The sequence below is a fragment of the Bubalus bubalis genome, chromosome 11, assembly GCF_019923935.1.
Source record: "Bubalus bubalis isolate 160015118507 breed Murrah chromosome 11, NDDB_SH_1, whole genome shotgun sequence".
In the NCBI taxonomy this organism is placed as follows: Eukaryota; Metazoa; Chordata; class Mammalia; order Artiodactyla; family Bovidae; genus Bubalus; species Bubalus bubalis.
In genome coordinates, this window is record NC_059167.1 from 88715685 (window position 1) to 88742046 (window position 26362).

Consider the following 26362-nt stretch of genomic DNA (forward strand, 5'->3'; position numbering starts at 1 on the left):
ATTCTCTGTGTGGGTTTTCATCTGTCATTAATTTTGGAAAATTCTTAATATCTTATAGAAAAACCTGCCCATTTTTTCTACCCCCTCAGCAGCACTGAGTACTAGGGTGGCTTTATATGTTTTTCTAATTTGTTAGTTTTCTGTAACAAATTAGATCACAAACTAATGGACCACAGCCCTGTCTAACTCAATGAAACTATGAGCCATGCCATGTGGGGCCACCCAAGACGGGCAGGTCATGGTGGAGAGGGCTGACAGAATGTGGTCCACTGGAGAAGGGAATGGCAAACCACTTCAGTATTCTTGCCTTGAGAACCCCATGAACAGTACGAAAAGGCAAAAATGATAGGATACTGAAAGGGGAACTCCCCAGGTCAGTAGGTGCCCAATATGCTACAGGAGATCAGTGGAGAAATAGCTCCAGCAAGAATGAAGAGGCTGAGTCAAAGCAAAAACAACACTCAGTTGTGGATGTGACTGATGATGGAAGTACAGTGTGATGCTGTAAAGAACAATACTGCATAGGAACCTAGAATGTTAAGTCCATGAATCAAGGCAAATTGGAAGTGGTCAAACAGGAGATAGCAAGAGTGAACATTGACATTTTAGGGATCAGTGAACTAAAATGGGCTGGAATGGGTGAATTTAACTCAGATGACCATTATATCTACTACTGTGGATAAGAATCCCTTAGAAGAAATGGAGTAGCCCTCAGAATCAACAAAAGAGACCAAAATGCAGTACTTGGGTGCAATCTGAAAAACAACAGAATGATCTCCATTCGTTTCCAAGGCAAACCATTCAATATCACAGTAATCCAAGTCTATGCCCCAAGCACTAATGCTGAAGAAGCTGAGGTGGAATGGTTCTATGAAGACCTACAAGACCTTCTATAACTAACACCCCAAAATGATGTCCTTTTCATTATAGGGGACTGGAATGCAAAACTAGGAAGTCAAGAGATACCTGGAATAAGAGGCAAATTTGGCCTTGGACTACAAAATGAAGCAGGGCAAAGGCTAACACAGTTTTGCCAAGAGAACGCACTGGTTATAGCAAACACCCTCTTCCAACAACACAAGACACAACTCTACACATGGATATCACCAGATCCAACACCAAAATCAAACTGGTTATATTCTTTGCAGCCAAAGATAGAGAAGCTCTATACAGTCAGCAAAACAAGACGGGGAACTGACCGTGGCTCAGACTAAATTGAAAAAAGTAGGAAAAACCACTAGACCATTCAGGTATGACCTAAATAAAATCCCTTACAATGGAAGTGACAAATAGATTCAAGACATTAGATCTAATAGAAAGAGTGCCTGAAGAACTATGGATGGAGTTTTATAACATTGTATAGGAGGTAGTGATTAAAACCATCCCCAAGAAAAAGAAATGCAAAAAAGCAAAATGATTGTCTGAGGAGGCCTTAGAAATAGCTGAGGAAAGAAGAGAAGCTAAAGGCAAAAGGAGAAAAGGAAAGATAAATCCATCTGAATGCGGAGTTCCAAAGAATAGCAAGGAGAGATAAGAAAGCCTTCCTCAGTGATCAATGCAAAGAAATAGAATGGGAAAACAGTAGAACAGGAAAGACTAGAGATCTCTTCAAGAAAATTAGAAATACCAAGGCAACATTTTGTGCAAAGATGGGCACAATAAAGGACAGAAATTTTATGGACCTAACAAGCAGAAAATATTAAGAAGACGTGGCAAGAATACACAGAAGAAATATACAAAAAAGATCTTAATGACTCAGATAATCATGATGGCGTGATCACTCACCTACAGCCAGACATCCTAGAGTGTGAAGTCAAGTGGGTCTTTGGAAGCCTCACTATGAACAAAGCTAGTGGAAGTGAAGGAATTCCAGCTGAGCTATTTCAAATCCTAAAAGAAGATGCTGTGAAAGTGCTGCACTCAATATGCCAGCAAATTTGGAAAACTCTGCAGTGGCCACAGGACTGGAAAAGGTCAATTTTCATTCCAATCCCAAAGAAAGGCAATGCCAAAGAATGTCCAAACTAGTGCACAATTGCACTCATCTCACATGCTAGCAAAGTAATGCTCAAAATTCTCCAAGTAAGGCTTTAACAGGACATGAACCGAGAACTTCCAGATGTTCAAACTGGATTTAGAAAAGGCAGAGGAACCAGAGATCAAATTGCCAACATCCATTGGCTCATACAAAAAGCAAGAGAATTCCAGAAAAAACATCTACTTCTGCTTTATTGACTATGCCAAAGCCTTTGAATGTGTGGATAACAACAAACTGTGGAAAATTCTTCAAGAGATGGGAATACCAGACCACCTTACCTGCCTCATGAGAAATCTGTATGCAGATCAAGAAGCAACTCTTAGAACTGGACATGGAAAAACGGACTGGCTCCAAATTGGGAAAAGAGTGAGCTTCAAGGCTGTATATTGTCACCTTGCTTATTTAATTTACATGCAGAGTACATCATGTGAAGTGCCAGACTGGATGAAGCACAAGCTGGAATCAAGATTGCTGGGAGAAATATCCACAACCTGAGATGGGCAGATGGCACCACCCTTATGGCAGAAGCCAAAGAGGAACTAAAGAGCCTCTTGATGAAAGTGAAAGAGGAGAGTGAAAAAGCTGGCTTAAAACTCAAAATTCAAAAACAAAGATCTGGTCCAATTACTTCATTGTAAATAAATGGGGAAACAATGGAAACAGTGACAGACTTTTTTCCTAGGCCTCCAAAATCACTCAGATGGTGACTGCAGCCATGAAATTAACAGATGCTTGCTCCTTGGAAGAAAAGTTATGACCAACCTAGACAGCATATTAAAAAGCAGAGACATTACTTTGGCAACAAAGGTCCATCTAGCCAAAGCCATGGTTTTTCCAGTAGTCATGTATGGATGTGAGAATTGGACTATAAAGAAAGATGAGCGCTGAAGAATTGGTGCTTTTGAACTGTGGTGTTGGAGAAGACTTTTGAGAATTCCTTGGACTGCAAGGAGATCCAACCAGTCCATCCTAAAGGAAATGAGTCCTGAATATTCATTGGAAGGACTGATGCTGAAGCTGAAGCTCCAATACTTTGGCCACCTGATGCAAAGACCTGACTCACTGGAAAAGACCCTGAGGCTGGGAGAGACTGAAGGCAGGAGAAGGGGACAATGGAGAACGAGATGGTTGGATGGCATCACCGATGCGATGGAAGTGAGTTTAAGTAGTCTCCAAGAGTTGGTGATGGACAGGAAAGCCTGACGTGCTGCAGTCCACGGGGTCACAAAGAGTTGGACACGACTGAGTGACTGAACTGAACTGAATTGCTAATTTGTTAGGCAAAATAGTAATATCGGTTTGGCCAAAAAATTTATTCAGGTTTCTATGTAAGATGTTATAGATGACCCTAAATGAACTTTTTAGCCAACCCATTATATAGTTCAATTTGTATTCCTATGGTTCAACAGTGCTATTAAACATTTTTCACATACTTACTGGTTATTTGCATTTCTAGCTCTGTGAGTAGTCTACTGATGTCATTTTGTCTATCTCAAGGTTTTTTATTATGATTATGGCAAGAAAACACTTTGTATTTAAGAGTATTAGTAATTTTTGTATCACGTATGTTGGAACTGTTTTTCCTATTTGTTATTTTATGATGCTTCTTAAATTTTTTATTTTTTGTTTCAAAAAACTTCAAAGCCACAAAGAAACTGAAAGGATAGTGAGCATGCAAATACCCTTCACCTAGATGACCAAGTGTAAACAGCTCGTCCCCTGTGCTTGTCTGCCTTTGTCACTAGGGTGTAGTCATATTCTGAATAAGTGGGATTTCTGTACTGCCTTGTAACAACACAGAAGAGGATGGCTCTAAGGGGGTCCAATAACTAAGTGAGAATTACCTTCTAATCTATGCTTATCATTTAACAGAAACCTCTTATTTCCTTCTCATTGTTTCTCACTATTATTTATTTGCTTTGTTCTTTTTCCCCCCTCAAACGCTAGTGTAACCGAATATAAAATGAAGATTTCTGTGCAGTTCTGATGGTGTTGGTACAGATGGTAGTCACCCTCCTAGTGTCAATAAGCAAAGGGTGGTCGTTAAGAACAGTGTGAGCAGATATCTCATGCAATAAAATCTGTGCAAGCCAGCAATGATAAGAGGAAGAACCACACTTTGACACAGAAGAAGAATCATTGCCAAAGTGGGAATAATAATGAAGCCTATTTTGAAAACGATACAAAAGCACTTTGGGCTCTTTGGAGAAAATGTACCACTTTGATAATATCCTTATCATTGTTTTCTGAAGGACTGCTGGGGAAATCTTCCATTTGCTGGAATCCATTGTCATCACGTCGTGTACCTGCTGGGTTTTGTCTCTGCTAGACAAAAAAACCACCAGATTTTTTCTTGAGCAATACTGGCGAAAAAGGAAAACCATCCTTTGTCAAAATTAGACTTCTTGGCTTTTATAGCTATGGTGTAGGAGAGGACACTTGCAGACAGTTGACTGGACTCTAATCTGGGCCTCCTTGTTTTTTTTTAAGTTTTAAAAATTGAAGGATAGTTGGATTATAGTGTTGTATTAATTACTGCTATACAGCAAAGCAATTCAGTTATACATATATATGCATTCTTTTTTAAAATATTATTTTCCATTATGGTTTATCATAAGATACTGACTATAGCACTTTGTGCTATACAGTAGGACCTTGTTGTTTATCCATCCTATATATAAAAGGTCACATCTTCCACTCCCAGGGACTGCCTTGGACCTGCTTACTTTTAAGACCCACTTTGGACTCTCTCCAGTTTTTGACCATAGCTCACTTCATTTCATTTTCAAACTTGAGGCCACTTTAGCCTCCCAAATCCACAGCAATGACTGAGATGCTCCCCCAGGCTTGTAGGGCTCCTACGAACTTGCCAGGCTCCCGTCTTCCTGATAAGACAGCCAGAGGTTGTATTACTTTATTGAACAGGAAAGGAAGGATGCAAAGGCCCTTTCTGGTTCCAGCTCCACGCCCGTTCACATCTTTCTCCACTCTTCCAGACCCTAACAGGGGCAAGGGCGCTCCGTGGCCTTGGAGAACTGTGCAAGCAAAGTGCTCTGCCAGAATCTTTGTATTTGGTTCTCTGCTACCTAGTCTGTTCTCTTCAGCTATCATAGCGTGCAAAACTGGAGCTCAGAAACTCTGTGCTCTGTCGAGACGAGAAGACAAAGAGGAACTGGAGACAGGACAGGAGAACTTTCTTTAGAGCTGGTGACAGACAGCTCGTCTCCGTCCTACTTCCCCTACCTTCTCCACACTGGAGCTTTTTTATTGCTGTGTGTACACTCCGCCTCTTGGATGCACACTCCCCACCTACTACACATCTCCTGGCTGCCATCTAAATAGTCCTCCCACTTTGCCTTGTGCGGCTCTCTTGATTTATTATTATTTTTAATATTTGTTTATTTGGCTGTGCTGAGTCTTAGTTGTTGCATGTAGGGTCTGGTTCCCTGACTTGGGATCAAACCCAGGCCCCCTGCACTGGGAGTGTGGAGTCTTAACTGCTGGACATGAGGGAAGTCCCTGTTGTTTTCATTTAGAACTGAGTCAATATGAGGTAGTAAAATAACCTCCAATATTTTCTTCTCCAAGAATCCCTTTTGTTATTTTCCCTACAGATTCCTTGTTTCAAACGATGATTTATATAAACCTATTTGAAAATCATATTTTTATTCTCAAATTAAAAAATCTAAGATAGGGCAATTCCCTGACGGTCCAGTAGTTAAGACTTTATGCTTTCATTGCCAAGGGCATGGGTTTGATATCTGATGGGGGAACTGACATCCCACAAGCTGCATGGTATGGCCAAAACAAACAAACAAAACCCTAAGATATAAATGACTTCAAACTAGACAGACTAGTGAAGGGTTGCCTCTGCCAAGGGTGATGGCTGCCTGTGGCACTACCTTCATGGCGGGGAAAGGGAAACGGGTGCACTGAACACCCGAGGCTCTTGCCCACTGCAAGAGCTGGGACCTGGTTGTATCTCTGGGTTTCTCTCTGAAACTTGACCTCCCTGTCTGATGTGATTCATTTACCCTTGATATATATTTATGATGCAAAAAGGACCACAGGGTTTTAAGCTTCATACAAAACCCTGATCTACGTTCACTTCAATTCAGAACGCCTGGACTGAAGAAGGTCCAAACTAAGAAAAGGTTATTTCTCTTTTTATTTTTTAATTTTTTTTTTGACTATGGTTGGCTTACAATCAGTTATACATATATACTCACCTAGAGTATATACACTCATCTAGAGTCAGACATCCTGGAATGTGAAGTCAAGTGGGCCTTAGGAAGCATCACTACGAACAAAGCTAGTAGAGATGATGGAATTCCAATTGAGCTATTTCAAATCCTGAAAGATGATGCTGTGAAAGTGCTGCACTCAATATGCCAGTAAATTTGGAAAACTCAGCAGTGGCCACAGGACTGGAAAAGGTCAGTTTTCATTCCAATCCCAAAGAAAGGCAATGCCAAAGAATGCTCAAACTACCGCACAATTGCACTCATCTCACATGCTAGTAAAGTAATGCTCAAAAGTCTCCAAGTCAGGCTTCAGCAATACGTGAACTGTGAACTTCCTGATGTTCAAGCTGGTTTTAGAAAAGGCAAAGGAACCAGAGATCAAATTGCCAATATCTGCTGGATCATCCAAAAAGCAAGAGAGTTCCAGAATAACATCTATTTCTGCTTTATTGACTATGCCAAAGCCTTTGACTGCATGGATCACAATAAACTGTGGAAAATTCTGAAAGAGATGGGAATACCAGGCCACCTGACTTGCCTCTTGAGAAACCTGTATGCAGTTCAGGAAGCAATGGTTAAAACTGGACATGGAACAAGACTGGTTCAAAATAGGAAAAGGAGTACGTCAAGGCCATATATTGTCACCCTGCTTATTTATATATGCAGAGTACATCATGAGAAATACTGGGCTGGAAGAAGCACAAGCTGGAATCAAGACTGCCAGGAGAAATATCAATAATCTCAGATATGCAGATGACACCACCCTTATGGCAGAAAGTGAAGAAGAACTAAAGAGCCTTTTGATTAAAGTGAAAAAGGAGAGTGAAAAAGTTGGCTTAAAGCTCAAGATTAGGAAAACTAAGATCATGGCATCTGGTCCCATCATTTCATGGCAAATAGATGGAGAAACAGTACAAACAGTGTCAGACTTTATTTTTGGGGGCTCCAAAATCAATGCAGATGGTGATTACAGCCATGAAATTAAAAGACTCTTACTCCTTGGAAGAAAAGTTATGAACAACCTAGACAGCATATTAAAAAGCAGACACATTACTTTGCCAACAAAGGTCCATCTAGTTGAGGCCATGGTTTTTCCAGTAGTCATGTATGGATGTGAGAGTTGGACTATAAAGAAAGCTGAGCACTGAAGAATTGATGCTTTTGAACTGTGGTGTTGGAGAAGACTCTTGAGAGTCCCTTGGACTGCAAGTCTGATCCAACCAGACTAAAGGAGATCAGTTCTGGGTGTTCATTGGAGGAAGTGATGTTGAAGCTGAAACTCCAATACTTTGCCCACCTGATGCGAAGAGGTGACTCTTTGGAAAAGACCCTGATGCTGGGAAAGATTGAAGGCAGGAGGAGAAGGGGACGACAGAGGATGAGATGGTTGGATGGCATCACCAACTCAATGGACATGAGTTTGGGTGAACTCCAGGAGTTGGTGATGGTCAGGGAGGCCTGGTGTTCTATGGTTTATGGGGTTGCAAAGAGTCGGACACGACTGAGCAACTGAACTGATACTAATGCTGATACATATTCTACTCTTCTTTAGATTCTTTTACTATATAAATCATTACAGGGTATTGAGTTCCCTGTGCCATACAGTAGTTCCTTATTAGTTATCTATTTTATACATAGTTATGTGTGAAAAGGTCATTTCTCTTTAACTCAATACTAATTTTAATAAATCATCTCTTAGGCTGTATTATTAATGTATATGTTAGTTGCTCAGTCGTGTCTGACTCTTTGTGACCCGATGGACTGTAGCCCACCAGGCTCCTCTGTCCATGGAATTCCCCAGGCAAGAGTACTAGAGTGGGTAGCCATTCCCTTCTCCAGGAGATCTTCCTGACTCAGGGACTGAACCTGGGTCTCCTACATTGCAGACAGATCCTTTACCATCTGAGTCACCATTTCAAGCAAGTTTATTACTTTTGTTTTGTTTACCCTGGATACCAAAATCATCTTTACAGTAAAGCACATATGACAGGCTAAAAACTATAAAGAAAGCTCCAGATGATCTAAATAGCATAAAAATGGATTTGCTTTAAAATATTTCCTATAGGAATTGAATTTGGCACGTTGTTGTTATTGTCTAGTTACTAAGTTGTGTCCGATTCTTTTGTGACCCAATAGACTGTAGCCCACCAGGCTCCTCTGTCCATGGGATTTACCAGGCAAGAATACTGGTGTGGGTTGCCATTTCCTTCTGCAAGGGATCTTCCTGACCCAGGGATTGAATATGCATCTCCTGCATTGATAGGCAGATTCTTTCCCATTGAGCAACCAGCGAAGCTGTTGAATTTGGGATATGCTTTACTAAAAATACAAAAGATGTAACACCAAAACTAGGACCCTGAAATAACTGTCATGATGTCAAGCATTAAAATGCAATGAAAATAACACAGAATAACTTTATTAAAGTCTAAATTCTGCCATTAACGTCATATGCAAAACTTGTATGGAAATTAGAATGCATATAAACAAAGCATAGGAAATTTTATCTTTACAGTCATCTCACTGAGTGAGAAAAGTTGTTTGTTTGTTTTGTACTTATTTTAGACCCTAAAATGGTTATTTTACTTACCATTTGGAAGCATGAGAAGAATATAAGTTATAATCAATAGGAGTTGTTAACACATGTTGGTGTACAACGTTTAAATACTTCTCGATGTGTATCTGTTACAGAAAAGTTAAAGTTTAGGCCATTAGAGTGGACTGGAAATCCTCACCTAATTTTCTCCATTGCATTAGGTTAACCCTCTGACTGATGTAATTAAGCCAAAAGACATAACATGCTATGTGTTTATTACAAGCCTAAGGTATCATTAGGCATCTCAAGGCCAAATTACTTTATCCCCAAAAACATCATAAACAGTTGAGACTCAAAGCTGAAGTGACCTGCAGCATTTTTCACAAATGAAACTGCACAGTAGTCAGTTTGCTACTTGGTCGGGGAGACTTGCTAGGTACCATGGACACAGAGTAATGTCTTTCTCTTACCAGGACTTCAAGCAAGCATCTGAGGAAAGAGTTTGGCCTTTAGGTAACAGATGATTTTAAATGGCCAAACCCAAAGACTCCAGTTGGGTCCAGCCCTCTCACCATCACATTATATAGGACAACAGCATGCTAACCTGATGAGGCAACAACATATTACTCCATCTCTCAGCCTCAGGAGCTGAGCTAGGAGGCCAGTAAGATGGAACAGTGAAGGCTGGAAGCAAGAGTAGAGATGCTGATAGAGGTCTAGACGATGGAGGTGGTCTTTATCGGAGCCACGTGCTAATGGATCCTGGTTTTGTATATGAGTGTTAACCTAGTCTGAAGATTGGATTCTCCTGTGCCCTTAGGTCCATCTATAATGATGAAGTTCCTATCTACTTTATTTTTAAAAATATTTATTTATTTATTTGGCTGTGCCAGGTCTTCATTGCAACATGTGGGATCTTTAGTTGGGGCATGTGAACTCTTAGTTACAGCATGTGGGATCTCGTACCCTGGCCAGAAATCGAACCCAGGCCCCCCTGCATTAGAAGCTTGGGGTCTTAGCCACTGGACCACCACAGGAAAGTCCTCCTATCTACTTGATTTCTATTTCCAGTGTTATGTACTAGGTTATAATATTTAAAAATTACTTAATCTTAAAATACTTAAGCTATTAAGGAAGAGTGAACTCTTATTTTTTAGAATCCCAGTGATTCTGATAGAAACTCTCTGCAATGTATTGGTATGAATCCTTTTCTGTCAGGCATACTGTTGGACTAAGAGTAGTTATTTTTAAAATTATAAATTCTTTTTATCGAGCCACATTTTAGGGGTCATAAATTACTGCATAATCATATATTATCCATGTCTCACATTCTTTGTGGCATGTGACAGGATGTAAATCAATCAATCAGCTAATAATCACCATTCTTAAAAAAGGAACAGGATGGGAAAGCTGATGACCAACCAAAGCCCCCTCTGTTCCAGAATTACACAGAGCCTGTGAGAAGCACAGTTCTTCTGGAGGAATCTTTGTCTCCTTCCAGGATTTTATTTAATATCTAAAGCTCTACTTACTTTTAACCCCATTTCAGTCCTTTTGATGGCTGTTTCAAGATTCTGAATGTCTAGAGCCCCGCCTTTTTCCTCAAGCGGGAATTTTGTTAATTTCTCCCTTAATTCATAAAGATCTTCATGGACCTAGGGAGAGAAAAATGTAAAAGAAAACATAAATATTACACCTAAAACAGTTACTTAGCTTAAAGGTTTGCAATCTGCTTGAATTGCTTAAGACAATAAAGTTGATTTAAAGGTGGTGTTCATTGAAAAGACTGTCCTTATAGTTCTAGGATGTGCTTTATTAGAAGCACATTATGGCTCCAGTTACTGTCTTTCAGATTTTTAAAAATTAAGATTTCATACAATTTTCTATTTGTCCTTCCCCCATTAGAAATAGATCCAAGATAAAATTGCAACCCAAATACCTTATGCTTTCTCTGGTGGAAAAGAAGGTGAGTCAGATATAATAAAAAGTTCATTCCAAACTCTGATTTCTACTAATTGATTGAGAGGTTAAAAAGAAAAAAGAAAACTTCCAGGAAAGAGAGGTTCTAGTGAAAACAGTGCCTGTCAAAAGAGAATTATAAATATGTTGACAGGGTCTGTTGGTTTTCCATTCTAGCTAGATCTTCCCCACTTAGTGCGCTGAAGCAGCAGCTCTGTAGGTATGGCCTTAATTTTGTTTTATGTACTCAGAAATGAAAACAATCCATGAAGAAAAAGCAACATGTCATTACTTGAACATTTTCCTTCAGTTCATATTTTCCTTAGAAATGATGAATATTTCTCCAAAGTCAAGCACCCTCAGAGTAACGTGAGCATTATGAAATTAGACAGCATAAGATTCTCTGCCTTCATATTAGAAACCAAACTTCCAGAGACAAATACAGATGGCACCAATTATGGCATGGGCTACTGCCACAAGAGAAACATTTTGCTATGCAAATTTATGAACCCAACACCTGTTTCAGCAATAGTCACACCAATAACAATCTGCAGATTGGGTTGCTAAAGGCATTTTGAAACAGTTACCTTTTTCTCTGTTGGTATAACTGGACCTATACATTGATCCAGCCTATGTTATCAGTTACTCTCAAACATTCCCAAGGAGCCAAGTATTTGAAAGATCAAAAGATTTGCATCTTTTCACTGATGAGCAGCACAATCTGGCAGACAGATCAGGGCATTTGTACCCTGCACAAATTATTATGTTGAGCCTCCAGGGCTCACAGATTGAAATTTGAACATACCTACTGTTTGCTGATAGGCACTAAGGATGAAGATGTATTAATATTTTTTTGATTTTTTTGTCCAAATTACTCTGCAAGCTATTTACAGTCTATTGTCTAAAGACATTTGGAAAGTACAAAAAGGCAGTTCAAGGGCAAGCCCACTTCCAGGCCCATAATTTTGTGGTTTCACTTTTTCTTTTTTAAGATTTGTTTATTTATGGTTGCACTGGGTCTTCATTTTTCCCTAGCTGTGGTGCATTGACTTCTCATTGTGGTGACCCGTTGCAGGGAACAGGCTCTAGGCACACAGGCTTCAGCAGTTGTGGCTCTAGAGAGCTGGCTCCGTAGTTGTAGCTCACAGGCTTAGCTGCCACAAGGCATTTGGGATCTTCCGAGAGCAGGGATTGAACCTGTGTTCCCCACATTGGCAGGAGGATCCTTAACCACTGGCCCACCAGGGAAGCCCCTGGCTCAACTTTTGAATGCACCGAATTTCCTTCTTGTGGATCTAGTGTCTGTAGCTTCATGTATCCTTCTATAATTATACCTGTCAACTGCTGGAGGGAGTGAAAACAACACTGGATTATTTATCAGGGAACTGAAAATCTGGCTACTTCATCTGTTTTATAGGAACCATTATGTCTTCATAGAGTTGTGAGATAATATGTAACAGTCTAATAGTAATAACTTGGTAAAAGGCAGATGAACATGATTCCTTGTTCTATTACTAGTCACACAATGTCCATGCACACCATCCACATTTCCTCTAGTGTCCTCACCAAAGGGGGAAAAGAGAATTACTCTTCTTATGGAATGAAAATGAGACAATACATGTGTAAATGAACTAATATAGGCTTTGGAATCAGACAGCTATGAACTAGAATTCTATTTCCTTCTTTACTAAACTGAGATAGGCAAATTTACTTTTTTTTAGAGCCTTAGTGTTCTTATCTGTAAAATGGGGATAAATAGCATCTTTCAACATAGTGGCAAGAATAAAATGAGTTAAAAAGATGTAAAGTGCTTTGTCCGGGGACAGCCACAGAGGAGGACACTGAGCCAATGTTAATTCTCTTCTCCTGATTGGTAAAACCTAGTGAAACACTTTGTATGTAACTGGCACTTAGTAAATACTCATTGACTTGAATTACTCTCTTAATCTTTCTCAAGAGCTTTTTACTTTCCTAGCCAGGTATTGTCTTCTTCCCTCTTAGTAACTGCACAGCTGTTTGTATAGCTGCAACAGAGACAACTACTATAGGAAATGTTTCACCAGACCTGGGTAGAAAAAGATTAGGTTCTAAGGATTCATTTTTATATTTGGCAAAACTAATACAATTATGTAAAGTTTAAAAATAAAATAAAATTAAAAAAAATAAATCTTTCTTTCTTCAAATAGATTCACTCTCCCATACTGAAATTTTATGTGTCACCAATCATTTTTGTGATTATCAAATACATTGTGTTCCATACATTTCCCACTTGGAGAAAGATTTTGACAGTTTGGGGACAGGGCTACTTACTAAGAAGCTCTCAAAAGATTTAATGCAGACAAAAATTGCTCTACAATTTAAATTATTTTTTAGGCTTTTGCCATATCACGTGGCTTGTTGGATCTTAGTTCCCCAACCAGGGATTCAACATGGGCTCTTTGCATGAGGAGTCTTAACCACTGGACCACCAGGGAATTTCCTAGAATTTAAGAGCCATGCAACAAGACTCAGTTTTGTCAAAAGCAATCTTATAATTCCCTTTCTTAGCTAGTCCTAGGATCACACTTTGAGATAAGAGCTAAAGATAAGAGTTTAAATGAGTCATCCTCATTTTATTGTTGTATGGTGTACACTCCTGGCAAATCAGACAGAAGAGGTTGAAAAAGAATTCAGTCGGTGCAGTTCAGTTGCTCAGTCGTGTCCAACTCTTTGCAACCCCATGGACTGCAGCACACCAGGCCTCCTTGTCCATCACCAACTCCTGGAGTTTATTCAAACTCATTCTATCGAGTCGGTGATGCCATCCAACCATCTCATCCTCTGTCATCCCCTCTCCTCCCGCCTTCAACCTTTCTCAGCATCAGGGTCTTTTCTAATGAGTCAGTTCTTCACATCAAGTGGCCAAAGTATTGGAGTTTCAGCTTCAGCATCAGTCCTTCCAATGAATATTCAGGGCTGATCTCCTTTAGGATGGACTGGTTGGATCTCCTTGCAGTCCAAGGGACTCTCGAGTCTTCTCCAACATCACAGTTCAAAAGCATCAAATCTTCAGTGCTCAGCTTTCTTTATAGTCCATCATTCACATCCATTCATGACTACATATAATATTAATTTTTTCCCTCATTATACATATTCTACATTGTATCAGGGAGAATTTTACACTGTATATACAGATCAGACTCAATAATTAGGTTAAGGGGTGGCCTCTCTTTCTCTACATAGCCCTCCACTTAAGTGTATACAAAGTAACCCTTTCAAGCAAGTAGGGGTGTTGATCAACATAGATATGATTATTCCTAGTTCTTCCCAAAGAGAGATCTGGCCTCTGCCCTTAGACCCTGGGATGTGATCACTAGGCCCCCAGAGCATCCTGTTTGATGGGAATGGGGTTTATGATGGGGACTTTGAGCTATGCTGTATCAGTTCTAATCTCGAGAGGAATTAGACTGAAATCATTGGTCTGCTCTCTGGGAAGGGCTGAAGACGAAAGTCAGCCAAATGGGCATTGTGATTGAGCTCCAATAAACCTCTGGACATTAAAGTCTTGGGAAAGCTTCCCTAGTTGGCAATAATCTGTATATGTTGTCACATATCATGACTGAAAGGAGGTAATGCTATGACTCCACTGGGAGAAAATGGCTGGAAGCTCCATTTGAACCCCTTCTGGACTCTCTGCCTTGAGCCTCTCTTCCCTCGGTTGATTTTAATTTCTATTCTTTTGCTATAAAAACACTGTAATTATAAACATAGTGCTTTTCTGAGTTTTGTGAGTGCTCTAGCAAATTAGCCAATGTGACATAGTTGGGGCTTCCAAAAGTGTAGACAGCTGGTCTGAATTAAGGATAGTTCTAGGGACCCCTGAACTTGTGCCTGGTGTCTAAGCGAGGGCAGTCTTGTGGAGACTCTTCCCTCACACTTGGCAGTTTGGCTAAACTCATTCTAGGGTGCTGGTGAAAGCAAGGATAAGAAAAGGTAAGGTAAGAAGATCTGGGTATGATTCATATTGGGGAAGTCTATAAAATTGGTGAGTTTAGGGGTTTAAAGAAGTCTCCCAGAGGGGAGGACCAAATCATGGCAGGAAGAAAAATTAGACCAAGTGCAGATCTGAGTAGAGTTCTGATAGTCCTTAGGGAAAGTACTTCAAACTTTTAGTCAAGTAGAGCTATATATGAGTTGAAGGTGATGATATGTCAAAAATGTTTCAAAACCATCACATATAAATGTGGGGGGGCGGAAAGTAGTGCTTTTAACATTCTGGAAAAATCTGAGTGTAACGGTCACAAACTGAGTTGTACTGAGAAATCAAAACTTTCCTGATGTTCCCCCCTCAGATTAGAGAAAGTTACTTTCCTGTGCTTTTCGTCACCTTTCCACATTCAAAGTTTAACCTGATTAGCAAGCTTTTATCTTGTTCCCAAGTAAGGAATTTTTATTATTTTTTATTGGTATATAATTGACATAAACATTATATTAGTTTCACATAGACAACATCAGTCAATACTTGTACATATTGCTAAATGATTGCCACAGTAAGGCTAGTTAACATACATCACCATATATAGTTATAATACAACTTTTTTCTTGTGATGAGAACTTGTAAGATTTACTCAGCCACTTTCAAATATACAGTATTATTACTGTAATCACCATGGTGTGCATTACATCCCCAGAACTCCATTATATGCAAGGGACTTTTAGAGTGAAAAAATTGGAGTACTTCCATTACTTCATGGGAAATAGATGGGGAAACAGTGGAAACAGTGTCAGACTTTAATTTTTTGGGCTCCAAAATCACTGCAGATGGTGATTGCAGCCATGAAATTAAAAGATGCTTACTCCTTGGAAGCAAAGTTATGACCAACCTAGATAGCATATTCAAAAGCAGAGACATTACTTTGCCAACAAAGGTCTGTCTAGTCAAGGCTATGGTTTTTCCAGTAGTCATGTATGGATGCTAGAGTTGAACTATAAAGAAAGCTGAGCCCAAAGAATTGATGCTTTTGAACTTGGAGAAGACTCTTGAGAGTCCCTTGGACTGCAAGGAGATCCAACCAGTCCATTCTAAAGGAGATCAGTCCTGGGTGTTCTTTGGAAGGAATGATGCTAAAGCTGAAACTCCAGTATTTTGGCCACCTCATGCGAAGAGTTGACTCATTGGAAAAGACTGATGCTGGGAGGGATTGGGGGCAGGAGGAGAAGGGGACGACAAAGGATGAGATGGCTGGATGGCATCACCGACTCCATGGACTTGCGTTTGAGTGAACTCCGGGAGTTGGTGATGGAAAGGGAGGCCTGGCGGGGTCGGTCGCAGAGTCCGACGCGACTGAGCGACTGAACTGAACTGAACTGAAGAAAAGCAGCTACTTCCCTTGTAGCTCAGCTGGTAAAGAATCCACCTGCAATGTAGGAGATCAAAAGCAGTTCATCTATTTCAACTTTCGCCCAGATACGTGTCTGATTTGTATCTCCTCCATTTCCTTACATCATAGGATTAAACTTTTCAGAATATAATATTTAAAAATGGTGCCTCAGTGGAACATGGATTTTTCCAAAGTAAAGGTCCCAGTGGGGTGTATCGTCCTGGAGTTTTACCAGAGGCGGATTGGTCGTGCTTCGGCCGCGCAACCTCCATCGTCAGGCTCAAGAGGTGTGTGAGGCTGGCGAGAGAGGTCTAGGTTGGCACACTTGGGAGTTCTTTAAACCGTGGTGTTGGAGGCAATCTGAGAAGCAGCGCTTTAAGTGGGTAAGCGTGAATGGATGGGCTCTGCTGGGCCTCGCTCGCTCAAAGTGTTCTAGCTGGACAGGGTTAGGAGAGGCCCATTTCCCACCTGGATTAAGATAGATCCGACGGGGTCTTGGTTTTCCTTCTCCTGGGCCATGCCTACGGCCGGGCGGGGATCCCTCCTCAGGAAGGCGCGGTCTCCAGAGTCCGGTACTAGCCGCGGAGGGAGCTCGTCCCCATGGCAACGCCACGCGCAGCCCAGCCTGGTCCACGCCAGGAGCGGAAGAGGGGGCAAAGGAGGAGGCAGGGCCGGCCGTGCCTGTGAGAACGCGCCTTTCTCACGCGTCTCCCCCGCGCGCCGGCGGCCGTGGTATCGCCCAAGGCGGAAGTGGCTCCGGGAAGGAACCTGTTCGCGGGCGCAGTTATGGCTGCGGGTGTCCCCTGCGCGCTCGTTACCAGCTGCTCCTCCACCTTCTCCGCAGACCGGCTAGTGCAACGTGAGTAACGAGGCTCCTGGGCCGACCTCCAAGCCCCAGTACGAGCCTCGGCAGGCGGCAGTCCCAGCACCGCGGCCTCTCTCGGGGCCTCGGTCCTCGCCGCGAGCCCTGGACTCTTCCTCCCTTCGGTGGTGGCCCGAGGCCCCTCGGGTGCTCCTCAGATGTGGTCATAGTGCCTAGTCCCCCAGGTGTCCACTGTTAGCTACAATACTCGTTGCTTCTCTGTCTCTGCTTGGCCCACCATGGGGTTTGTTCCACCGTTTTCTGTTAAGTAGAACCTCAACCCTACTGTCGGCGGGCAGCCGTTGAGGTGAACAGAAAAGGCTCTCTGGGAATTGAACCTAGGAACGCGAGCGTCAGGTGCAGGATTCGTGATTTATGTTGTCATCCCTGCTCTTGAGGTAGAGTGGTTCCTCTGCACCCCCCGCCCCATGTGCATATGTTAAGACTTGTTAAACTTGCCCCCTCCACTCTGAGTTATTCACTGTCTTGCCTTCCTCCTGAAACGAGGCCCTCCGCCAGCAAGCATTAGTTTTTGATTATTACTGGACCTAGTATTTTTCCCTCTAGACCCTCATAGTGGTTGTCAACCTAAGTCACTCTTCAAAGAATCGTAGGCGAGGACGGGGGACCAGTGGAGTAGAGAGAGCATAGGGTTTGGGGCTCGACTCCTCCACTGAGACTCCCAAAGTTGATTATAACTCCAGACTCCGTTTCAAATTGTGGCTTCGAGTCAGAACGATGATTCTCAGCTGTAACCTATGCTTTTCAGTTTTCTGATCTGTAAAGTGGTGATAATTTTCACATGACTGTTGTGCTTAACACTTTGAGTGATCAGTAGGTAAATGGTAAATACTGTTAATAGAGTACATTATCTCTCTAGCCCTCGGTTTCCTGATCCTGAAAGTGGGGCGTGCTAAGTCGCTTCAGTCGTGTCCCACTCTTTACGACCCTATGGACTGATGCTCGCCAGGCTCTTCTGTCCATGGGATTCTCCAGGCAAGAATACTGAAGTGAGTTGCGAAGATCTAGGGGATCTTCCCGACCCAAGGATCGAACCCGCCTCTCTCATGTCTCCTGCATTGGCAGACAGGTTCTTTACCACTAGCGCCACTTGGGAAGCCCTGAAATGGGACATATGAATCTACCTCACGGGATTCTTTGAAGGATAGATGATGTGACATTTTGAAAGCATTTAGTAAACTATAAAGCATTATATAAACGTAACTTTTCCTTGTACTGGTCAAATGACAGAATTAGGCAGGGTGTCTCTCCAGCACAAATACAACTTAGTTATCATTTGTGATCACCTAAAAAGTTCCTTGCCAGAGTAAAAGTTTAATTATACACTAAATGGTAACCAGCTGCTTTAATTATGCCATTTCCTTACCTCTCAGCAGTGCTCCTTCTCATTTATTTCCTTTCTTTTTAAAAATTGTTTTATTGTGAAAGTAGTGCATAGTCCATTAAATAAGATTTAGCATAATGGAGAAAAGAAAATGTCAGCCAGGGTCTCATCACCCAAACGTAAATACTGTGTTAACATTCTTGTGCATTTACTTCCAGTTTTTTTCCCCCCAATGCACAGATTTTAAAAAATTGGTAATTGCGTTTCCAATATATATACAATTTTTATCCTGATATTTTATAATAGTTTTAACATTTTATATATAGCATGTTTTATTTTTATTTTACATATAAAAATGCAAATATTGTATCTGAAATATTAAATATATTTATATAAATGTATGAAGTTAGGTATTTATGACATTTAAGGCATATGATTTTTATAAATACATTTATATAAATATACTTTTATTTTCACATAATATTTCATATTTTTCATTTGTAAAAATTTACCATTACATTGTAAGTTAATTTTCATTATATAATTTGCTCAGAATTCTTAAGCTTCTTGGTGTATTTAACTTCCCAAAAGAATTATATGCATTTTGATTTCCATTACTGATATATAAAAGTCCTTTCAAAGTCAGTCTTCAAAGTATTAAGTTTTCTCGTGGCTGTCACGTGCTTTTGTTGCAGGAAGGGGTCCCCTTCCAGGGCCCGAGAGTGGACTCTAGTCTAACACTCAGAAAAATGAATTGTCAGAGGAGACACACATGCTGACAATCAACAGACTTTATTGGGAAGGGGCACCTGGGCAGAGAGCCGCAGGGTAAGGGGACCCAGCAGAGCTGCTTTGCCACGTGGCTCATAGTCTTGTGTTTCATGGTACTGGAATTAGTTTCCAGGTTGTCTCTGGCCAGTCTTTCTGACTCAGTGTCCTTCCTGGTGGTGAGTGCATGGCTGAGTGAAGATGGCTTCCAGCGAGGAGGATTCTGGGTGGTTGGTAGGCCATATGGACTGGAGTCTCCTCTCTTCTTTTGGCCTTGCCTCAATTCGTCCAGTTGGTGATATTTTGCTAGTTATGCATTGCTTATCAGGACCTCCTGTCCTAAGATAAGCGTGCAAGTAGCACTATCGTGCCTGCCCAGGGCAGGCAGCTTCAGTCGGTGTTTCCCCTAACAGTTGAAGAATTTGCAGACACAGTCATTTCTTGAAGGAGCTGATTACCTGTAGTTGGTGAATGGTAATACTGTACTTTAAAATACATTAGCATCGTTGGAAATGAAATAAATCCTATAAAACAGTCCACTTTATTTCTGTATATAAAATGTTTCTTGGATAGCTTCTATGTTGGTTAAAAGTAGATAACCTTTCCTTTGTGGTTCCATTAATGTTTTATAGTGAAAAATAAGAACAATTAATGAAGAGATTAGTTGAGTAAGGAAAAGTGAACCATAAAAGAGATTTTACCCAGGTTAATGATTTGGGTAACTTTAGAATGTAGTATTTGCTGAGTTTTGATTCTGTTTTATCATAATTAAAAATGGAGTCATCACAGTTTGAATCTAAGTTTGGCATAAAAGATGAAGACTGAGTTTTGTTAAGTGTTCAGTGACATTAAGCCATAGTATGGTTTTTGGACTGAATCTTAATTTACCTTTTTGGGACTATTTGGTTTCCTTCCATGCATTAGGAAGAAGAACATTTAGGGTTTCTCCGGTTTCTTTCCTTCAACATTTGATCTATTTCATTGCTTTTAACCAACGATGGGAAATATTTCTTAACCAAATAACCAAGAAATAACCAAGTTTATTATAAGTAGTCATGAAGTAAAAATCAGTATGCCGCCACTATGGGTAAGTTATGGACTTTGTGAGAAGCTTTTTTCATTTTGTCACTCAGGGGCCTTATGTGCAGTTTTCTGGGTAGGTATCTGACAGCAGATAAAAGGGGCATTACCCTTTTAGATTTTTAAAGGGGAATGAATGTTCCTGATGCTTGTACAAGGCTATATGTGGTGTGAGAGCAAGTGTCTGTACCCCAGGCCAGACCTCACATACGTTTATACGAACATTTTACTTTTATTCTGGAAAAGTGTATTCTGATACTAAGAACAGAGCTAGTCTTTGTGCCAGTTTGTTGTTTAGTCACTAAACCGTGTCCGACCTTTTTGCGACCCCATGGACTGTAGCCCGCCAGGCTCCTCTGTTCATGGCATTTCTCAAGGAAGAATACCGGAGTGGGTTGCCATTTCCTTATCCAGGGAATCTTTCCGATCTAGGGATCCAACCAGTGTCTCCTACACTGGCAGGTAGATTCTTTACCACTAAACCACCAGGGAAGCCAGTTACTGTAGCTAAAATGATGGCTAAGAGACTATTCCTGTCTTCAGGGAGGATGTGGTCAAAGTGCGTGCTCCATCTGTGCAAACATTAAAACGTATTAGTAGATACTGAAGTCTTAACATCTTATTCTACTTTCCTAGAAGAAACTTTTGATAGAAAAATCCCATTTGGTTTTAATATATGTAATGCATATTTAGCAACTGTAAGCCATTTAGGTTCTACACCTAAACATTTGGAGCAAAATTTTTTTCTTCCTGTGAAATGTGGGAATTTTGAAATCTTAAAATCAAGCATTTTTATGTATATAAGTACTCTTCCCAAACATGTTTTCACATAATTCAGTTTGGTTCTTGTATCCCCGTGAATTAACAAAGTCAGAGAATTTGAATTTTACAAATGAAGAAACCGTGGCTCAGAAGCACTTGGTGAGTTGCCTAGATTGCTGAAGTACCAAGTGTGGAGGATATGTTCTCTTTCGGGATTTGTGTGCATGGGCTGTGCAAATGAAATATGTTGAAATTCCTCAGCAATCAGAACTATTTAAATTTAAGGTGTTGGCATTGAAGAGAGAAGATTAACTCTAAAAGAAGGTTTTAAAATATGCTGGCATTTCCATTTAGAATGGTTGAAGTCTTAATTCTGAGTGAAGGGAAAAAAAAAAAATCATTGCCCAAAGCATCTGTATTTTAAATAGAGTATGTGCATGCCTAATAGTCTTTAAGAGTGTCTGGATTTTTTTCCCCTCAATTGAGGGAACCCATAGTACACACGTTGTATATATTAGTCAGTTCTGATACATAAAATTAACATTAAAATTAAAGGGTTGTTCCAGATCATGTCTAACAGCATCCCTTCTAAATGTGAAATTCTAAGTATTGGTTATTTTTACGTTAGATTATATAATTCAGTTCAGTCGCTCAGTCATCGTCAACTCCTTGTGACCCCATGGACTGCAGCACGCCAGGCTTCCCTGTCCATCACCAACTGCTGGAGCTTGCTTGAACTCATGTCTATTGAGTCAGTGATGCCATCCAACCATCTCATCCTCTGTTGTCCCTTTCTCCTCCTGCCTTCAACCTTTCCCAGCATCAGGGTCTTTTCCAGGGAGTCAGTTCTTTGCATCAGGTGGCCAAAGTATTGGAGTTTCAGCTTCAGCCTCAGTCCTTCCAGTAAATATTCAGGACTGATCTCCTTGATGATTGACTGGTTGGATCTCTTTGCAGTCCAAGGGACTCTGAAGAGTCTTCTCCAGCACCACAGTTCAAAAACATCAAAGTTTATATACTACTTTTTCTTCGTGTTTATCTTTTGAAAACTGAAAAATCAAGCCCCATTTTCAAGTCACAGTAGACACTTAACTTGTAGTAAAGAATCTAACATTTTGTATTTGGAATTCAGATGCATTTTTACCCATAGAAACAATCTGCTGATCCTCAGGTTTCTGCAGCTGTGGAACCAGGTGCTCAATTATAAGATGGATAAACTAGACTTTGGGGAATTATACAGGCAAAGCTGGCCATCAGGCTGCCCACTGCTGCATTGGGAAGCACTCATTCTGTGAAACTGGGAGTTTGTTCTAGGTCAGACTCCTACAGTTTACAAAAGATCTTAAAGTAATTGACTAAAGAGAACATTCCTAATTCCGGGTAGGGGCTATTATACAACTTAACCAACCTTATCTAGCAACAGAATAGCGATAGGAACTTGTGACTTCTAATTTGGGGTTTTCTGTAGCAGCTTGAGGTATTCTGAATGGAGCCTTTTAGTTTACTCTGGGAATAAGTAATAATTTTTACTTAAACAAAGTTGCTTATTTTGTTGTGGTAGGAGAACTCTGCCTTTGATTGGATTGTGTACTTCTAAGTCTGTATTTTCCTCAAAGGAAGAAAGATTGGGCCAGGAAGATTTACCATGAGGATGATTTCAAATGGTAGTGGAAGAACTTTGATTTGTTTTCAACTATAATACTTAATATACTTAATTTTCAAATAACATTAAAAGAAGGCTCAAGATTTTTATCTTTATTAAATGAGGAATATTAAGTCATCAACCTTAAATACAAGTTCACATCCTCTCCAGACCTCAAAGGGACTTAAAACACGTTCATATTATCTTTCTGTGTGTCTGTGCATGTGTATGCTGCTGCTGCTGCTAAGTCGCTTCAGTTGTGTCCGACTCTGCGTGACCCCATAGACTGCACCCCACCAGGCTCCCCCATCCCTGGGATTCTCCAGGCAAGAACACTGGAGTGGGTTGCCATTTCCTTCTCCAGTGCATGAAAGTGAAAAGTGAAAGTGAAGTTGCTCTGTCGTGCCCGACTCTTCGTGACCCCATGGACTGCAGCCCACCAGGCTCCTCCACCCATGGGATTTTCCAGGCCAGAGTACTGGAGTGGAGTGCCATCGCCTTCTCCGGTGTGTGTGTATATGTGTATGTAAAATTAAAGCTCAAAGAGATTGTGATTTTCTAAGTTTGTTTAGGTCATAAAAATTGGGGAGCCAAGATTCAATTCTATCTTTTGTGTGTATGAAATATGAACTTCCTGGTGACCAGAGCTGATGTCTTCAAGGTCAATTGAGGGACAGGAGAAATTACAGAATATTTTACTACTACATTGAGAACTTTTATGGTTCAAAATAGTTTATACCTTTTCTTTTGTGGTAGTTGGAGCCTTAGTAGATGAGCTATGGTAAGTTAAATAATAAATGAAAATGCCTCTATTGGTTCCCAATTTGTTTTTTTAATCCATTGAGTAGAGAATTTGTATGAAGTGTTCGACTAATCCTTTAGCCATTGTCAATGAGTTAAATGATTATAAGGTGTTTGTCTTCCCAGCAACGGAGGTTGGGGAGCAGGAGCAGAGCAGCAATGGGGAAGTGTTGCACATCAGACCATGGTGCACAAAACTGTTCATGATACTGAGAGTACCGCATCATCCTGGAGAACCGAGTGTGTCAAAACTCAGACCTTTCTTTCTGGGCCACTCAGTGGCTTAGTTTTGTGCAGCAAAAGGTCCAGAAGATATGCAGTGGTCATTTGGTGTAAACAACTTGCTGCCTTTTTCCCTGAATAATTTTTTAGCAAATAGTGACACTCAGTAAATAATGAAATCTGATATGAAACCATTTTTTTTTAAGCTATAAGTATGAAAATTGTTTTAAATATGTCTGGCAAGAATGAGAATCCTGGACATGACATTGTATTTATGTTGGAGCCAGTGCACAAACACTTCCCTGATAATTACTTATCCAGGAAGCAAGACTAAGGTGTATTCAGACAGAGAGGACAGTTGTGAAACTCTTAAAGAGCCTTTGTGATGTTTCAGGTTCAGTAACAAATGACCTGTTTAGGGTTTAATTTTGTACATAGACCTGAAAGCTGGTTCTACACAGGGGTAAAGTAGTATCATACCTGAATCAAAATCAGTATGCTCAGAGCAGAAAAATGAGCAGGATCATTTGGTAATACACAACACTGTTATGCTGACATAAGAGAATTACCATTCTACCTGAATTCTGCTGGGGTTTTTAGGACTTTTGTGGGGAAGACATTTGTGAATTGAGCACTGAGTTCTACCCACTTCCTAGCTACCTGACTTGAAGCAAGTTAATCTCTCACCCCAGGTACTTTCTTTGCACGTGCTGTCACTGTTCTCAGCGTCTAAATCCTGTGCCTCAGTCACCTACCTTATCCGTAAAGTGTGAGCGCTATCTCCCAGTTTCCATGATTTTTTTCCAAGCCCCTTTATTGGGGTGTAATTTAAATGCCGTAAAATCCACCTGTTTTTAAGTGCAGGCCCATTCCTGTCATCCTGGAAGAAAACCGAGCTGTTAGCAGTCATTCCTCACTCCTAGCCCCAGCCCTGGGCAGCCACTCATGTACCTCCCACCACTATACAGTTGCCTTTTCTGGACATTTTATATAAAAGGACTCACACACTATGTGGTCTTTTGTGCCTGGCTTCTTTGACTTAGAAGTCTAAGTCAAAAAACTTTGATGTTTTTGAGATTCGTCCCTGTTGTAGCATGTACTTGGCATTCCATTGTATGGCTAGGTCACTTTTTGTTTACCTGTTCATCAGTTGATAGACTGATGCTTCCACTTTTTGGCTATTATGAACAAATGCCATGAATAATAATAATATGAATGCCATTGTGGACTTTCTGAGAAACTTGTATTCTTTTATGAAACTGCTGGACTTTTCTGGAGTGGAGGTATCATTTTGCCTTTCCCATCAGCAGTGTGTGCTGTTGTTTAATCTCTCAGTCATGTTCGACTCTCTCGCGACCCCAGGGATTGCAGCTGCTGGTTTCTCAGTCTATAGGACTTCCCGGGCAAGATGACTGGAGTGGGTTGCCATTTCCTTCTGCAGGAATCTTCCTGGCCTAGGGATCAACCCGCTTCTCCTGCATTACAGGCGGATTCTTTACCTCTGAGCCCTTGGGGAAAATGTATGAGAGTTTCAGTTTCTGCACATTTTTGACAACAGTTGTGTTTGTTTGTATTTTCAATTAGTATTTTCAACTGTATTTTCAATTTCATTCTAGTGGGAGTGAGGTAGTGTCTCATTGTGGTTTTAATTTGCATTTTCTTAGTAAGTAAGGACATTGAGAATCTTTTCATGTGTATATAGTCCATTCATATATCTTTGGTCAAAAGTTTATTCAGATCTTTTGCTCATTAAAAAAAATTGAAGTATAGTTGGATTACAATACAGTGTTGTGTTAAACAACAGCAAAGTGATTCAGTTATATATATATTTCAGATAATTTTCCATTATAGGTTATTATAAGATATTGACTATAATTCCCTGTGCTATCTTGTTGCTTATCTGTTTTATGTGTAGTAGTTTGTATCTGTTAATCCTGTACTCCTAATTTCTCTCCCTTCTCCCTGATTTGGTAACCACCTTTGTTTTCTATGTCTATGAGTCTATTTCTGTTTTGTATATAGGTTCGTTATTATTTTTATGAGTCCACATATAAGTTATATTGTATAATATTTGTCTTCCTCTGGTTTCACTGAGTATAATATTCTCTAGGCCCGTCTATGTTGCTGCAAATGGCAATATTTCATTCTTTTTTATGGCTGAGTAATATTCCATTATATATGTATACTACACCTTTGTAAGCCAGTTTTCTGTTGATGGGCACTTGGGTTGTTTCCATATCTTGCTTTTTTCCCCATTAAAAAAGCCTTTATCTTCTTATTAGTGAGTTTGTAAGTGTTTTATGTATCCTAGATACAGATTCCTTATCATGTGTGTAATTTGTGAATATCTTCTCCCATTCTGTGGCTTATCATTGGTTTTCTGGATGGTATCTTGAAATGCAGCACTTTTAAGTTTTGATGAAGTCCAGTTTACTGATGTCTTAGTTTTCTTTTTCTGTGGCCCTCTGACTGTGTGTTGTCCAGTTATGATTTTAACCTGTTCTGCAGAACCTTTTGGGGCCTGGGATGTTGGGTCTGTTACCTTTGTAATGTCTTTCATTGGACCAGGCTTATTTTCAATGCATGCATACCGGGACTACAGAATAGATGTTCTTCATTGAATTTATTCTGTTTGGGGAGGTTCATCTCAAATATGTTTACCTTCTTTCAGAATAAGTTAACATCTGCTGCAGATTCTATTGTCAACTTGAGCTGACATCAGTATTTTTGGTGTGAAGTTTTATTA

At 40.4% G+C, this 26362-nt stretch overlaps 2 protein-coding genes across 6 annotated transcripts in view; one reads left to right on the forward strand and one right to left on the reverse strand.

Moving 5' to 3' along the window:
* The window catches only part of IQCH (IQ motif containing H), a 224238-nt gene extending 207471 nt beyond the window's left edge, over positions 1–16767 (reverse strand). Inside the window, exons 1-3 of the mRNA XM_044925394.1 lie at positions 16603–16767; positions 10348–10470; positions 8870–8961 (exon numbers count right to left, since the gene is read on the reverse strand). Of these exons, the coding sequence (XP_044781329.1) occupies positions 8870–8961; positions 10348–10470; positions 16603–16653 (266 nt within the window). The 5' untranslated portion in view covers positions 16654–16767. The remainder of the gene's footprint in view (positions 1–8869; positions 8962–10347; positions 10471–16602) is intronic.
* Positions 16768–16838: 71 nt separating this feature from the next.
* The window catches only part of AAGAB (alpha and gamma adaptin binding protein), a 74045-nt gene continuing 64521 nt past the window's right edge, over positions 16839–26362 (forward strand). For all 5 annotated transcript variants that reach the window (XM_006050234.3, XM_006050235.3, XM_025296270.2 and 2 more), the window contains exon 1: positions 16839–16993. In XM_006050234.3, the coding sequence (XP_006050296.1) occupies positions 16921–16993 (73 nt within the window). In that variant the 5' untranslated portion in view covers positions 16839–16920. The remainder of the gene's footprint in view (positions 16994–26362) is intronic.